Source organism: Malaclemys terrapin, chromosome 10, assembly GCF_027887155.1.
Source record: "Malaclemys terrapin pileata isolate rMalTer1 chromosome 10, rMalTer1.hap1, whole genome shotgun sequence".
Classification (NCBI taxonomy): Eukaryota; Metazoa; Chordata; order Testudines; family Emydidae; genus Malaclemys; species Malaclemys terrapin.
This window is the reverse complement of record NC_071514.1, coordinates 8,573,917-8,590,498: the sequence shown is the minus strand read 5'-3', so window position 1 is coordinate 8,590,498 and position 16,582 is coordinate 8,573,917. Positions and strand designations below refer to the sequence as shown.

Sequence of the window (16,582 nt, the reverse complement as noted above, 5' to 3'; positions counted from 1 at the left end):
CCTCTGGTCTGTGTTCCACAGAACAAACTAGATGAGCCCAGTGGTCCTTTCTGACCTTAAAATCTATGAATCACAACACTCGTGTAAGGTAGTCAGTTATCTCTGTTACAGATGAGGGAAAATAAGGTGGAAGAGCAGCTAGATGACTTGACCAAGGCTTTTGGGCCACTGCAAAAGGGAGGCCATTTCAGAGTAAAATCATTACAACTCTGCAGTCACTCATTCAAATCACAATTCAGCAGCATCTCTGATATGTAATATGTAAGTAAGATTTTTTTTTTCTGATGTATGTCATCATATTGGTAGTTGAGTATGCATAATCTATAAATTAGTTGTTTCACTTTTGTAAAAATTCCTATTGCATTTTCACAATTTGTGTCTTTGGTTCAAGAATATGAAGCAATTCCCAAAATTGGCTTAGTATACTGGTATTGCAATAAGGGGCTGCAGTGTTGAGTGGGTAAAAGTTTCTAAAGCCCATTATCAGAAGTGATTGAGGCACTTAATATCCTAAAACCCAGGCTTATAAATTCTTACGTTACTTTTTTTTAAATGGGCTTTAGGCACTTCTGAAAATTTTACCCAGCATTCTTAGCTTCCTTATTGGCTTGTAATAAGGGAGATGTTTAGGTGTCCTTCTTTCTTGTTCATGTGTTTGGGGATTTGAACATACTTTTATTTTTCACTGAGATTGTGGGGGAGGGAAATGACCAGACTTCTCAAGAGCAGAATTGCCTCACTTTAAAAGCGAAGGGCAAGCTTGTGTAAAATATATAAGCAAAGATTTTATAATTGTGCCTAATTTCTTCTGGAACATCCGAAAAGAAAAATGTCTTTCTGAAGTAAATTCATATGAAGCCAACTGCTATTTGAAATACTTAATCTTGTATTCTTTGAGTGATCTAATTTGAATGAAATACATTTTATTTTAAATTACAAAATCATTTGGATAGTAGCTACATTCTCCAGCAATTGTTTGTGTGGAGTGCTTGATCATGGTATCATTTGGAAGGCCAGAAGTTCTGTTTGTTGTTTCTGAATTTTAGCTAAAATTTCAGGTGCCTGAATAATAAATGGTACATGATAACATTTCATTTGGTAAAATACTCTACACTGAGTTAAATTACTTTTGGCAGATCTGTCCATTAGGTTTTAAAAAAAAAAAATCTACCTTGGTGTAACTGCTTCATCTTCAAGTGGTGGTCTGAGAGCAAGTCCATTACAATGTTCAGAATGTGGGAACTGATTTAGGGAGAATGAGTATAGGTTGGCAAGCTGAATTTGTATTGATCTAGGATTGAGGCTTCAATTAACATTGGCAAACCAAAAGTATTGGATAGTGTTTCATGTTTTTGCCCTTCCAGCCAGCTACCCTGTGACAGACTGCTAGTCGAAACTTAGCAATTTATAGGTACAAAGTGGAGTCTGTAAACTCTTAACATGGCAAAAGTATATGATAATTGATAACCATCAACTAGTGCAGGCTATAGCTGTGAGGTACCCTAATCGAGAATGGATTACTCAAAATTGCACTGTTCTGTTCATTCCCTCTGAAGCATATGGCATTGGCCACTGTCAGAGACAGGATACTGGGCTAGGTGGACCAGTGGTCTGACCCAGGATGGCTGGTCTTATGTTATGTACTGAGGAATATGATATAGTGTGGGAGTATTTCTTCAGAGCACTTGATAGACTTGGTAAATCTTGCTTTTTTTAACACATTTCCTTTAATTTTTTCGGTAAACCATAAGAGAAAGTGAGCAATGAATTTCCACTGATGAAAAATATATTTTTCAAAGTTGCCTAAAATTGAAAATAAAGAAAGCTATGTATTTTGGTTAACAAGGTTCAGCTTTAAGGAGAGAAAGGTGTTATGATACTTTAATGTTTCTTTTGTTTTCTGTACTCCCCTTCCCTTCAGCAGGAATCAGGCATCTATATACCTACCCAAAGCTGAAGTCAATAGGGATCATGCAACTAAATCTCAGAACACAACTTTGAGAATGTATACCTCATTGTTTAAAAATGTTTGTTTTTTTTATTTTGCTGGTATACATTTTCAGCATGGTTGGAGGAGAATTTTTACTTGTTCTCATCCACTAAAAATGATGCTTAGAGATGTTCAGAGATACTTCACTGAAAATTGTCCTAGAAAATGTATCCAAATCAAAAACATGTGGAAACATATGTTTGACAGTTTTTAATATTTCCTAAATAGTCTTGTATGACACGCATTAAGATTTTAGTGGTGAAATTTGTCATCTTTTTTTTTTTTCATGTTTCTAGCCTTAAAGTTATCAGTCTGTTTAACTCTACCAAGAGTTAAAAAGAGGATGAGACAGATGACACTTGCTACTCAGGATTAAAAAATAAAACAAAACAAAAAAGCAGCTGGTAAAAAGAATTACTTTTCATTTTAATCGCAGTTAATTTTTTTGAGTTAATCGTGCAATTAATCAATAGCCCTAATTAAAATCTTAATTTTCAGTGACAATGAAGGGTAAGTGGATAATGTCACTGCATGGATCAGTTATAAAGAGCTCACCAAATATGATCCTCTCAATATATCTGGGCTCCACTGTTTCTGGGGACAGATGCATTTAGCAGTTCTGACTAATTTTATTTATTACAATTAATAGAGTTTGGCTCTTGATAGTTATATTTTTTTGTAGAAGATACTGTTCCCACCAACTTCTGTTTCACTTGTATAACACTGTGTTAATGTCGTGACTGTGTATTTGAATAGGAGAAATGAGAATTCACAGTGAACATTAAACTTTCCTGCATGTTATAGTAGATGTCTTGTTACTGGTAGTTTAAAGTGCCAGCTCTCAATTGACACTCCATTTTTGTGTGTTAATTATAGTCATTCAAAATTTTGTTCTGTTATTTGAAAAACCTCCACTCTTCTTTCTTGTGTAGGTGACCTTTACGAAGAGGAAATTTGGATTAATGAAGAAGGCATACGAACTTAGTGTGCTCTGTGACTGTGAAATAGCACTCATCATTTTTAACAGCTCTAACAAACTCTTTCAGTATGCCAGCACTGATATGGACAAAGTTCTACTCAAATACACAGAATACAATGAACCCCATGAGAGCAGAACCAACTCGGATATCGTTGAGGTAACAATTTGAAAAGATGATCAATTTTCTTAATTTCCTAGTATTTGTTTTGGCAAAGTGTAAAGCAGTAGAGGGCTGTTTAAAGTATGTTAAGTAAAATATTTTTGACTAAGCATTTTAAAAACAGTGGTCATAAAATATGATTTGCTATTTTTCAATTATTCTATATTTCTCAGTTCTAGCTAATGTCCCATTTGGTGGTGAAAAGAATGACCGTTTCCACAGTAATGCAATAATGTGAATATTTACTAACAAATATTTGTTTGCTTCTGTGTTAATAGTTAAAGTACAACTACTATGAGAACTGATCAATTCTCACTTTCTGGTTGAATGTCTAAACTAAATAGTAATAGAAACTATGGATTCTCCTTTCAATTGTAGCCTTTCCATAGCGTGGCTGAATTCTTATAAAAGCTAGCAAATCTTTACTTGATATTAATGGGCTAAGTTCTGCATAGCTTCACTTGTAACTGCACTACTTTCAAAAGATTGCACAAGTGTAACTGAGCAGAATTTGGTCTGTTGTCTTATCTGTTACACAACTATGTGTTTTATTATTGAAGTGCCTTAAATCTATTTTTATGGCAAAATGTACTGATAAATTATTTAATTTGTATTAAAACTATTTTTGTACTTTTTTAGTCTTTCAGTATTTTTCCTGTTATGTTCCAAAAGAGAGGATAAAAACAATCAGAATGTTGAGGAACCTGGTCTCCTTGTTTGTTCACAATATGAAAAATATAAAGGTTCTCAGCATTCCACTCCTGTAGGTTTATAGTAGTCTTAGTATTACTGTACCTTTAAAGAAAATTTTTTTACATTTTAAATAACTGTCATTTTTATTATTTTTCTCTGCAAACTTTCTATAGCATTAATCCTTTAAAATAGGATTATATATTTAAAATGTCTAATGAGAAAGAAAGATCCTCAAACAATGAAAACAAGTTAGGTAAAAAAATTGAATCCAGTGTCCTTGGAAACAATATATTGACAAATATAAATGTTACAATTTAAATAAAATTGGGTCTCATTCATTGAGAAAGTAATGGTTAAATGAGTATAATAAATTTGTAAGTGAAGTTTAATAGTGTTGTCTTGTAACACATGCTAACAGCATTTCTCTCTGTCCCCCTCTAGTGGCTAGACCATATATGGAGACTTGATTTGGCTGCTGCCTCCAAGCTAATGGACTCAGTCCATTAGGTCAAGCACTAGAGGCTCATGCTTTTAGAGTCAGAGGTGCTGGATTCAATCCCTTTAGGGGTCTGTTACAAGAGGTTCAAGCTTTTAAACAAGGAAGAGTGAGGATCCCAAACACTGCTGCACAATGACCATTAGCTACCAGCAGACCTGATGAGATTTGGTCTGCGCTTCATTTGAAATTTGAAGCGCCAATGTTCTAGCCAAAATTTACGCATTATTTGCCTATTGGAGACAGTTTTGGAATGCTGATTAATATAGATAATTTGGCTCCATTGATTGACTCTGTTGTAAACCCACAAGATTATTAAGAAGTTAGTCCTGTTTATGATCCATCTCCAAACAGAATTCATAGTAGCAGAAAATCAGGGAGTAAACAAGCTCTTCATATTTTCTTTTAAGAAAAATTTGAAAAATTTCAGGAGACAGTCTTATATCTCAGTTGGTCAGCAAGGGAAAGATGTCAATCTACCAGACTTGTATGATGAACTTTATAATTCATTGATACTGACAATTCAAACCTTATTGGATAGGTTTGAGGAAACAGTTATTACATCTTTGGGTTAACACAAATAAAGTATGCACACAGTCGATATAATTACAAGCAGGGGGTAAGAAAATGTAATCCTTAGTTTTATTGTTGCAGAAAACATACAAGGAGCCTCTTATTGTGTCTGCGTCTGTGCTACAGACCATTTTAGTGTCTTTTATGTAGTTCTTAGATTATCAGAGCTAGATTAGTTAATTTTTTAGGGATTTTTCCTTGTCCTCTATACACAACACCACCCTACACGAAACACAGCCCTCAGCCTCTTTAGATCAGCCCTCTGGACTCTGAATCTCTCTAAAAGGATATCTTCTGAACCCTTCCTGGACGCACTTTTAGCAAAATTAAAAGAAACCGAGTTGAGGGGTCCTCTTGCAAATGTATATCCTTTCAAGAGTTTTTCACCCCTAGGACTGCATGCATCCCTATGCAGTTATATCCATCTCTGTTTCCTGTTGCTCACACAAATATCTCGTAATTGCTTCCTCCCATCTGGCCAGTAAAACTGATATTATCCATATTGATGGATTATCATGATCATCAGAGGTAGGTAAGGTAGGCTGACCTCTTTCCCTAGAGATCCATTCCTGATTAAAAAATAGATTAAAAAAGTTATATTATGTAGTTTAATATTCAGTTCTGTTATGAAAAGTCTCTCAGGACAGTGTAGAATTTCATGCTCCGTTCACAGGGAAAACATTGGTGGCGGGGGGGAGAGGGAATGCCTGGCTTTTTAAAATCAGCTAGTGCTGCATTCTTAACATGGGATCTGAGACGCATTGAATTCATCCCCTAAAATTACAGTGCACCTCTCTTGGGTGTTGCTACTTAGACAATTAACAGAAAATTTTTCAGGTGAGGGAAGGGTGGGATAGTTTTGCCTGCCAACATACAAATAATTGCTCAACTTCAGCCTTGATTTGGATGAGATTTGTTCCTGGAAGGCTGTAAAAAATACTCAGGATATACAGAAATAAATATCCTGCTTGTTCTATTTCAGAGGTCCCTTTTTGTATTCCAGTTACTGTATCTAGCTATTTATACCATGCTCACTAACATAATGTTTGAGTAAATTCTCATGGAATTGAGTGGGAGCTCTGGGGACATGTAACTGTGGTCTAAATCCACAAGGTTAAACTTTAAATAAAAGGATGAGCCTCTTTTCTCTTAACTTTAATGTATAAAATGCTTAATTGAGGGAAAGTTCATATAATCTTAAACGCCTTTTTATGTTTATGATTTTCAGATGCATCTTGGTATTCTAACAGTTTTTTTTCTTATGCTATTAACTTAGTGCTTCATCTTCTTTTCCCCCTAAAAAATACAGAATATATTTCACAAAAGGTTGTTAGCCATTCCAAGGCAGTTCAGATATTAGCAGCTCCAAGTGAGAGATCCTGGGGAATTATTATTTATTACTGTATTACCGTAGCACCATGGACCAGGATCCTGTTATGTTAGGCACTGTAGAAACACACACAAAAAGACAGTCCATGCCCCAAGAGTTCAATCTTTCACCAACTTCTCCCATTCCTAAATGACCTTTATTCCACCTCATTCATAGGTGCCCCTGCTATTGTGCAGTAATCTTGTGGTAATGAGTTCCATGGTTTAATCCTGCATATAGTGTGTGTTTTTTTAAAAAACATTTTTTTCAGCTTTATATTTGTTGCCTTTAAATTTAATTGGGTGTCACGTTGTTCTTGTAGTGTGAGAGTTATTAGGATTGCCCAACTGATCTTTTGTAGGGCAACTTGGTAACCAGCCACTGTTGAGTGCAAAGGAACGGTAAATAGTACATCCTTTTAATCAGAAACCAAACCTATCCTTGAGGAGCTGAAGTTTGAAGGCAGCTCTTGAACTTGTCACCGAAATGGTATATTATGCTTCTAAATATGGTTATGTTCATTTTCATTATGAAAACAATGGTCTAAGCACTTTTTAAGAAACCTCTATTATGTCTGTGAAAGAATCATATTACTGTTTGCATTTTGTCTGATCAGGAAGATTACCAGGCTATATATGGACCATAGTGAAAATTATTTGTTCTCTTCTATCCTGTCCAAAAAAGATAAAAATACTCACAAATGCCATTGTTTTATTTTTGATGTTGCTGGCCTGATTGAAAAAGACAAAAGCCAAGAATTTCATAGTTAAACCTTCGCTATCTGTAACTCATATGTTCTGCAATAACTTGCACAACTGAAGTAAAAGTATATAGTTCCTTACCTACAATACTGTTTTTTGTTATTGCAAGAGACAAAGTGAAAGCCTTAATTTTGAATTTTCATATCTTAAATCTGCCACTTTGTCACTGTAATTTATCTTTAATTTAATTTTCTACAAACAATTGAAACTCTGTTATCACAGTATTAAATTAGTGTTCGAACTGAAGATGAAATGTTTGCTAATTCAGTTTAACAAAGGAGAGATGAACTGCTGTCAGGAATCTGGTTAGCTACCAAAGTATCCAAAATCCTTTAGTCCAGTGTTTCCCAAACTTGGGACGCCGCTTGTGTATGGAAAGCCCCTGGCGGGCCAGGCCGGTTTGTTTACCAGCCCCGTCCGCAGGTCCAGCCGATCGTGGCTCCCACTGGCTGCGGTTCGCTGCTCCAGGCCAATAGGAGCTGCTGGAAGCGGCGCGGGCCGAGGGATGTACTGGCCACCTCTTCCAGCAGCTCCCATTGGCCTGGAGCAGTGAACCGCGGCCACTGGGAGCCGCAATCGGCTGGACCTGCGTCCGTGGCACGTAAACAAACCGGCCCAGCCCGCCTAGGGCTTTCCCTACACAAGCAGTGTCCCAAGTTTGGGAAACACTGCTTTAGTCCAATGGATCTGAAAGCTATTTCTCTCCCGAGTAAAACAGGTGAAAAGAGAACAATTGTCACCTGTCTGGCTACTCTGTGATGTTGGCAAATAACCTCCGAATATCTTTTTTTAAGGTGATTTTTCAGTATTTGATGCCTAGAAATTTGTTATTGGCTATGATGGATTTTTGTATAAAAGACAGTTTACAAAAAAAAGTAGTGTTTTTTGGAGATAAGATCTAGTGATTCAGGGAATGTTTTTTCAAAAGCCTCTAAGGGAATGTCTACACAGTGCAGTAATGCATTCTTCTTGGGTGTCATTTCTGAAGCACACTAACGTGCTGCTCATTACTTGGTCAGTGTAGATCCTGCTGGTGTGCACTAAAAGTTCCATAGCGCACTTTACTCTAGTTCTGTGCAGTAGAGCAGTGGTTCTCAAAGCTGGTTCGCCGCTTGTTCAGGGAAAGCCCCTGGCAGGCCGGGCTGGTTTGTTTACCTGCCGTGTTTGCAGGTTCGGCCGATCGCGGCTCCCACTGGCCGCGGTTCGCCGCTCCAGACCAATGGGGGCTGCGGGAAGTGGGGCGGGCCAAGGGATGTGCTGGCCACCCTTCCCGCAGCCCCCATTGGCCTGGAGCGGCAAATTGCAGCCTGTGGGAGCCGCGATCGGCCGCACCTGCGGACGCGGCAGGTAAATAAACCAGCCCGGCCTGCCAAGGGCTTTCCCTGAACAAGCGGCGGACCGGCTTTGAGAACCACTGCAGTAGAGAACCTTTAGCACACGCCAGCAGGGTCTACACTGACTAAGTAATATGTAGCACGTTAGTACACTTTAGAAATCTAATCCTGGTAGAGTGCATTATCTCACTTTGTAGACAAGCCTTATGTCCCAATTTCAAAAGTGACATAGATGCTTAGGAGGCTAAGTCCCAGGGACTTTGGCTCCTAAGAGTTAGAGACTAGGTGGGTGAGGTAATATTTTTTTTATTGGACCAAGTTCTGTGTAAGCTCAGAAGTGTCTCTCTCACCAACAGAAGTTGGTCCAGTAAAAGATATTACCTCATTCCCGTGTCTCTAATATCATGGGACCAACACGGCTACAACAGAAATGCACCTAAGGATTGTCACTTTTGAAATTGGAGCTTAGGCTCCTACATCAGTTGTGTGCTTTTGAAAATTCTACAGTAATTGACCTAACCTGTTGTGGAATGTGGTATGAGTAATTCATTGCTTTGAAGTCACTGTATTGACATTTTTCAAGGCCAAAGGGTACCAGTGCTCTGTTAGGTATCTTACAGGCTACTGATCTGAAATTTGATCTTTTTGAAATGCAGTGTCTAAATGGTTAGTTCATACGTCTGCTTTAGTACCAAATGGCAAACTCTAGTTCTTCGTGCTCCTCCACATTCAAGAGGTGAAACTGCCCTTATATCCTACAAGGCTTATCACCATTTGTTTATACTGTAGTGTCACGAAAGAGATGAAATTATGTTGACTTTCAAGCATTTTGAGGTGATGTACAGTCATTTCAAAGAAAGACATGACATGAATAGTGTGGTTCTCCTAACTGTCCCTTCACCAGAAGCAGAGTTGTAACCAAAAATCTCGCTCAAACTGGATACTGAGATGGTTATTTAAGAAGAACTGGGAAACATTTCATAATGAGTTTAATATAAAAGAATATAATTTCATATAAATCAGTTCTGTTTTATACATATTAAATTATAATTGCATATACACAATTACATGTTCTGCAGTTTTATTTATATATTAATATATAATTTAACTTAACACTTGACAAATTCTGTTGCCTACTTGAGTTTGGTGCATAAGGAATCATGAATTATATTTGCTGTGGCTTAGAATGACCTCGGGATCAGCCTTATCCCCTTGCATTGTTGGTAATGCAGTTCAGTCTCAGTACTGGGGGAGGGAGCCAACCAGGGAGCCAACCAGTCCAACACCAACTTGCAGGAAGCGGCGCGGGCTGAGGGATGTGCTGGCCGCTGCTTCTCGCCGCCCCCATTGGCCTGGAGCGGCGAACCACGGCCAATGGGAGCAGCGATCGGCCAAACCTGCGGACGCAGCAAGTAAACAAACCATTCCGGCCCCCCAGCGTGCTTACCCTGGCGAGCCACGGGGAAGTAGCCCAGGGAGTTGTAGCTGTCATGCTGCTGTTACAGGAGGCACTATAGACAGTTGCAGTCCACAGGGCCCTGGGCTGGAACCTGGAGTAGAGGGCGGGCCCGGGTTCCCCCCAAACCTCCCAATTGACTTGGACTGTGGGTTCTTCCAGAGGGGAAGGTCTCTGGGCTGTTCCCAACCCACATGATGGATCTCTGAGGCAAGAAAATCCGCCAATAAGTGCAGGACCCACCAAGATAGAGGAGGAACTTTGTCACTGTGTGTAGAAAGAGAAGTATACATTTTACGTTGGGTCATGCTTCGATTATCAAGAACTACGAGTATCTATTCTCTTACGATGAAAAACAGCATGTGCACTAAAAGACTTGTTTGTAAGGTCATGGCTTTTGAGTGCAGTATGCAGATCTCATCTGCACATGCAAAGCCTGCAGCATAAACAAGCAGATGTACCTCCACAGCTAGATGAAGTGTGCCTGAGGACAAGTGTAACACTGTAGAGAACAGAGGAGTTGGTGTGGAAACACTAAGGTTACAAGCCGAAAGCTAGGGAAAAAGCTAGGTGTAGTGTTCCTGTTTTTACCAGCCTCTTTTTGTTTTGTTTTGTTATGATTTTTGTCCCTGGATACAGGTAACCAACACACTCACTGAAATTAAGTTCTTTACCTTTTTATGTAATGATAGTATGTTTTTGCCATATTTTGAGGGTACTTGAAATAACTCCATGGTCTTTTTGCATTTGGGTGAAGTTGATGGAAAAAACTCTGAACAGTTAGTTCATGGCAAGCTAGGATGTAAATCTGCCCCACCCAGCCTGCTGTGGACTGACTCTGTGGACCAAGCTCTGAAGTGCATTAATAGTTCGTTAATGCACTTTGGTCTAGTCCTCTTTGAAACAGGAGTAGACACAAGTGCATTAATGATCCATTAATGTGTCATCAGGATCTATGGGGAGAGTTAGTCTGCCGCAGGCTAGTGTGGGGTAAATTCACTCCTCTGCTTGCCGTAAACTAAATATTTGTGTAGACAAATATTTAAAAACCCTACATTTTCAAAAATAATGTAATCTCTGCCAAAAAAAAAAAAAATAAATCAGAAAATGGAAAAGACCTTGAGTACGCTAGTCCTGTTTCCCTTCCAGTGTTGGATTGTTCCCTCTTTTGAATACTTACTGGTTATGTCCAGTCTTGTTTTGTGTGTGCCAAGCAATAGGTTTTCCATCATATCTATTCAGAGATGCTACGTGAGGTGAGAGGTAAATGAAACAAGGAGTCAGAGAACGAGTGATAGCTCATGTCAACTAATGAAATCTGCATAAAAGGTGATAAGGCTTGAACCAGCCAATGAAATGTTTCAGAAGAGAAGCCTCACAGTATTTCAAAAAGAAGACCTAAGTCAATTTTTAGTCCTTTTTTTTTTTTTTTTTTTTTTTTTAATAGTATGAAAATGCAGCTTCAATCAGAAATGGAAAGAAAACTAATGCCTGAAAGGGGAGCCCTCTAAAACTTCTTTTCATATTCTTCATATTTGTAAACATCTTTCTTTAGTTGCAAGTTTCTTCCAGGGTGCACTGTAGCTGTGATGAATTCCTACATATATATACTCAGAATGGAATTAATGTCATGCGGTAATTTGTAGCATCTTCGTTGTACATAGTGGCCAAATTCTTTGATTTATAGCCCATTGATTTCACTGAGATTCTGTGGATTGGGAGTCAGTTCACATTTTCTGTTATCCTCATGATTTACTCATAGTTGTTAAATAGCCATAAAACTAATAAATTCAGTGGTGTTGACTAATTTTATCTGTTGAAATTTATTTTTCTCTGAAAGTAGATCTTCGTGCATGCTGCCAAAGTTGGACAAGAGTGTATTTTTAAATAGCTTTACAAGCTGAGAGAGTCATTTTTTTACTTCACTAACGTAGTTGGTATCTCTGCAATGAAATGTTTTGCACAGTAGGTGCATATTTATGTAGGTGGGGAGTTCTTGACTTTGTACTTAAAGCATATTTTGTTATATAAAAGACTATTGTTTATAATTTAGAGCTATAAGGAATATGTCAGTAGCTTCCTTTTTTGATGGCTGATTTATGCACACGTTACAAGGAGGAGGGGAAAAAATTGTTCTCATTAACCCCTGAGGATAGGACAAGAAGCAATGGCCTTAAATTGAAGCAAGGGAGGTTTAGTCTGGACATTAGGAAAAACTTCCTAACTGTCAAGGTGTTAAGCACTAGAATAAATTGCCTATGCTGCTTGTGGAATCTTCGTCATCTGAGATTTTTAACAGCAGGTTAGACAATGACCTGTCAGGGATGGTCTAGATAATACTTAGTCCTTCCTTGAATGTAGGAGGCTGGACTAGAGAGCACCTTCCAATCCTATGATTCTAAGTGCTTTCTACTCTGGGATTGCACCATGGGTACTCAATCCAGATTCCTTTTAGTATTATGATGTGTATCTCCCTTGAGCACGTCATGTAGACCTATCAAATATTGTTATTCCACCAAGCTCTGACATATTAATTCTTAAAAACACTAGCATAAAACAGAAGGGCTGAAGAATGGGAGTGACAGGAGGCTGAGCAGCCAGGGAGGAAGAGAAAGGGAGAAAAAAATCACAAGTAGGGAGGAAGTAATATAAGTAAAGGGGAGAAAAACAGATGTTACAGAAACATTCCCTTTTTGTAAATCATAGTCAAGAAGCACTTTTCTCTTCTGGGGAAAAAAAATGTGGGTACCAAGAGGTGGCAGCAGCAATGGGGAAGTCCACATCACCTGTCTATAGATACCAGAACTATGTTGTTGACCCCTATTTTTTGTCATTGCTGGAACACTGTGCCACTGAAAAAATTCCTGAAATACAGTATGTAAATATTTCAGGTTACATTTCTACAGTTGCAGACTCTTTTTTTGTTGTCTGTTGTTTTTGTTTTTGTTTTTGTTTTGCACTATCAAGCAAAATCTCCATGTTGACCTGACACAGTGTTTTGGAGAACACCAGGCAAATAAAACATAGAATATTATGTGTAATGTTGTAGAAATTATATTTGACTAATGCAGTGGTTCTCAAACTGTGGGTCAGGACCCAAAGTGGGTCGGGACCCATTTTAATGGGGTCACCAAGGCTGGCTTAGACTTGCTGGGGTCCAGGGCTGAAGCCTGAGGGCTTCAGCCCTGGGTTGCGGGGTTCAGGTTACAGGCCCCCTTCCTGGGGCGGAAGCCCTTGGGCTTCAGCTTCTCCCCCCCAGGCCCATAGCTTGGCCTCCCCCCCCACCCCCACCCCTCCTGGGGTCATGTAACTTTTGTTGTCAAAAGGGGGTCGCAATGCAATGAAGTTTGAGAACCTCTGAACTAATGTATCTGTTTGGCACAGAAGTTGATCAAGAATAGTTTTGAGTCTTTAAAATAATGGTAAGAAACAGCTTGCAATCTGGGGCCTTACATTTGTTTCCTTTTTTAACACTTTTCTCATTGGTTATACCAGTAAATCTGATCATGTAAGTTAGTCTATAGTATAGCTGAATCAAAGTGGGTGAGGTAATACTAACAATAAGAAATACGATCTCTTTTTTAATATCCTGGGACCAACATGGCTACAACAACATTGCAAACAGTTATATAGCTGTAGAGTTTAGAACGCTTAACTATTGCAATTTATTTAGCAAATTAATATTCAAAAGATTTATAGTGTAGGTCTACACTACAGACCCATTGGTATAACTCAGGGGTCGGCAACATCTGGCACCCGGCTCGCCAGGGTGCTTACCCTGGCCGGCCGGGCCAGTTTGTTTAACTGCCATGTCGGCAGGTTCGGCTGATCATGGCTCCCACTGGCCGCGGTTCGCCGTCCCAGGCCAATGGGGGCGGCGGGAAGCCGTGGCCAGCACATCCCTCGCCTGCGCTGGTTCCCGTAGCCCCGGTTGGCCTGGGACGGCCAAACCGCGGCTAGCGGGAGCCGCGATTGGCCGAACCTGCCGATGCGGCAGGTAAACAAACTGGCCCGGCCTGCCAGGGTCCTTAACCTGGCGAGCCGCGTGCCACAGGTTGCTGACCCCTGGTATAACTACATCGCTCAGTGGTGTGAAAAATCCACACCCCTAAGTGACGTAGTTATACTAACCTAATCGCTGGTGTAGACAGTTCTGTGTTGGTGGGAGAGCCTCTCCCGCTGATATAGCTACACCTTACACTCAGTTATAGGTTGTCCTAAACGGAACTACTTGGTAATATGGGATGTATGGATAATATTGGGGGAAAAAACGACTACATCAAATTATTTTTGCAGAATATAAAAGTAATTTTCAAGAGGTGTATAATAATCATATATTGGTTTGTTACCTTTTTTAATGTTAAGAAGACTACTGTCTTTTAAGTGAATAACTGCTGAAGAATAATCCAAAGGAAAAATTACAAAATTCGATACAATTTGGGGTTGTCCTGCACTTAGGACGGAAGAATCCCATTCACTGTTACAGACTAGGGACCGAATGGCTAGGAAGCAGTTCTGCAGAAAAGGACCTAGGGGTTACAGTGGATGAGAAGCTGGATATGAGTCAACAGTGTGCCCTTGTTGCCAAGAAGGCTAACAGCATTTTGGGCTGTATAAGTAGGGGCATTGCCAGCAGATCGAGGGACGTGATCATTCCCCTCTATTCGACATTGGTGAGGCCGCATCTGGAGTACTGTGTCCAGTTTTGGGCCCCACACTACAAGAAGGATGTGGAAATATTGGAAAGAGTCCAGCGGAGGGCAACAAAAATGATTAGGGGGCTGGAGCACATGACTTATGAGGAGAGGCTGAGGGAACTGGGATTGTTTAGTCTGCAGAAGAGAAGAATGAGGGGGGATTTGATAGCTGCTTTCAACTACTTGAAAGGGGGTTCCAAAGAGGATGGATCTAGACTGTTCTAAGTGGTACCAGATGACAGAACAAGGAGCAATGGTCTCAATTTGCAGTGGGGGAGGTTTAGGTTGGATATTAGGAAAAACTTTTTCACTAGGAGGGTGGTGAAGCACTGGAATGGGTTACCTAGGGAGGTGGTGGAACCTCCTTCCTTAGAGGTTTTTAAGGTCAGGCTTGACAAAGCCCTGGGTGGGATGATTTAGTTGAGAATTGGTCCTGCTTTGAGCAGGGGGTTGGACTAGATCACCTCCTGAGGTCCCTTCCAACCCTGATATTCTATGATTCTATGTATGAAAGAAAGAAAGAAAAAGATGAAAATGTTGAGAAGGAAGCTTTGCAAAAACTTTTGCATCAAATTGTAGAAAACATAATTACATAACTGAGACTAAAATATTAATTAATTAATGTTGATACAATCGTAATTCTTACTTTTTAGCACCCTTTTGAGAAAGTATAGTGTCAGTAGTTATCAGAAGCAAGAATGAAGTGACAAACACTTAGTGAATCTATGGGTATGTTGCCCTGGAAGCATGAAGGCTTTCTGATTAACTTGGAGAGAAGCCCAATCTGTCTCAGTTCAGTAAAGAATTATGCAAAAGTAGTTGTGTGCAAGATTAAAAAAAATTTTTTTTTTGAGATTGAACAGATCCACTTTGGTGCAAATATTTGCAATATATGTTGGCGATTATGGACCAGCTGTCCATAATCGGTATGCCAAGAGACGTTTACCTGGAATGAGACAAAACTAGACCAAATCAAAGAGGACTTTAGAACATAATTCAGTGGGAAGTAGCTTGTAGATTCAATACTCTCCTGTTTTTGTTTTGTTTAATTTTTATTTTTTTCCAATGATGTCTATTGCAATAAAATCCCAGATCACGAAACATTTTTTCCCATATGAGGTTAGAGGAGGGGAAATAGTTTCCAAGAAAGGTGAAAATATTTTCATAATGACAAAACTTAAAAATATTTTGGAAAAAGAGAAATTACATCTCTTTTGTGTTTGTGAATAGGTTGTCTTACATTTACAAATATCCAGAGCCTGAAAGACAGTTCATTCATGATGTTCTTGAACATGAATTAAGGTCTTTTATTAACTTTCAGATCTTCCCATAAAATCACGTTGTTGTATTTATCCACTTTAAAAGTAAAACATGCAGATAGCATCTTCATTTTCTGTTGGCATTGCGCAAATTGTTTCTTTTGGCATTGTGATGACTGACTAACATTGACATGTTTTTTAAAAATGACACAGATCATTCGTGATTTTAGGAAAGCTGACACCGTTAGAAAAAAGTTTCTTTGTTGCCAGTTAGATAATGTCATTTTGTATTACCTGATGTCTGATATATGGAGAATTGCCAAAAGTAGAATAGATTTTAAAAAAACAGCTCTAGGCTGATGAAAAATAAAGCATTCTCTTTTCATGTTGTTGTTTCATGTTTGGACAAATCACATTTTAATTTATTTGCCTCCAGATAATCTGAAGCTACAGTTTCTGCTTGTCCTAACCAGCATCTGGACTAATGTTTTGTAGAGATAACAAAGATAGAGTAACTGCACCTTTGACATGAAGCTAATGTTTGTGTTTTTGTCTTCAATTTAAAGAAAACAGAATTTTCACATTTACTTGATTTTAAAGGAATGAAGCTGCTTTTTCTTATAGTTCATGCACATTTTGACTGCTTTTGAGGGCACATCTGTGTGCCTAGATAGATATTCATTCCACCCCTCTGGTTTAAAATACTATTTCTAATTTAAAAGCAAAAATGTCAAGTTTGTCTTTGAATTGTATCCTGCTCTGCAGGATGCGGAATATTTTATATAGTATTTGGGATTACATTGATTTGCACCTTA

At 38.8% G+C, this 16,582-nt stretch overlaps 1 protein-coding gene across 8 annotated transcripts in view; it reads left to right on the top strand.

Annotated features, from left to right (window-relative positions):
- Positions 1–16,582, top strand: part of MEF2A (myocyte enhancer factor 2A) — a 145,024-nt gene that overhangs the window by 63,348 nt on the left and 65,094 nt on the right. For all 8 annotated transcript variants that reach the window (XM_054041390.1, XM_054041388.1, XM_054041384.1 and 5 more), the window contains exon 3: positions 2,923–3,126. In XM_054041390.1, the coding sequence (XP_053897365.1) occupies positions 2,923–3,126 (204 nt within the window). The remainder of the gene's footprint in view (positions 1–2,922; positions 3,127–16,582) is intronic.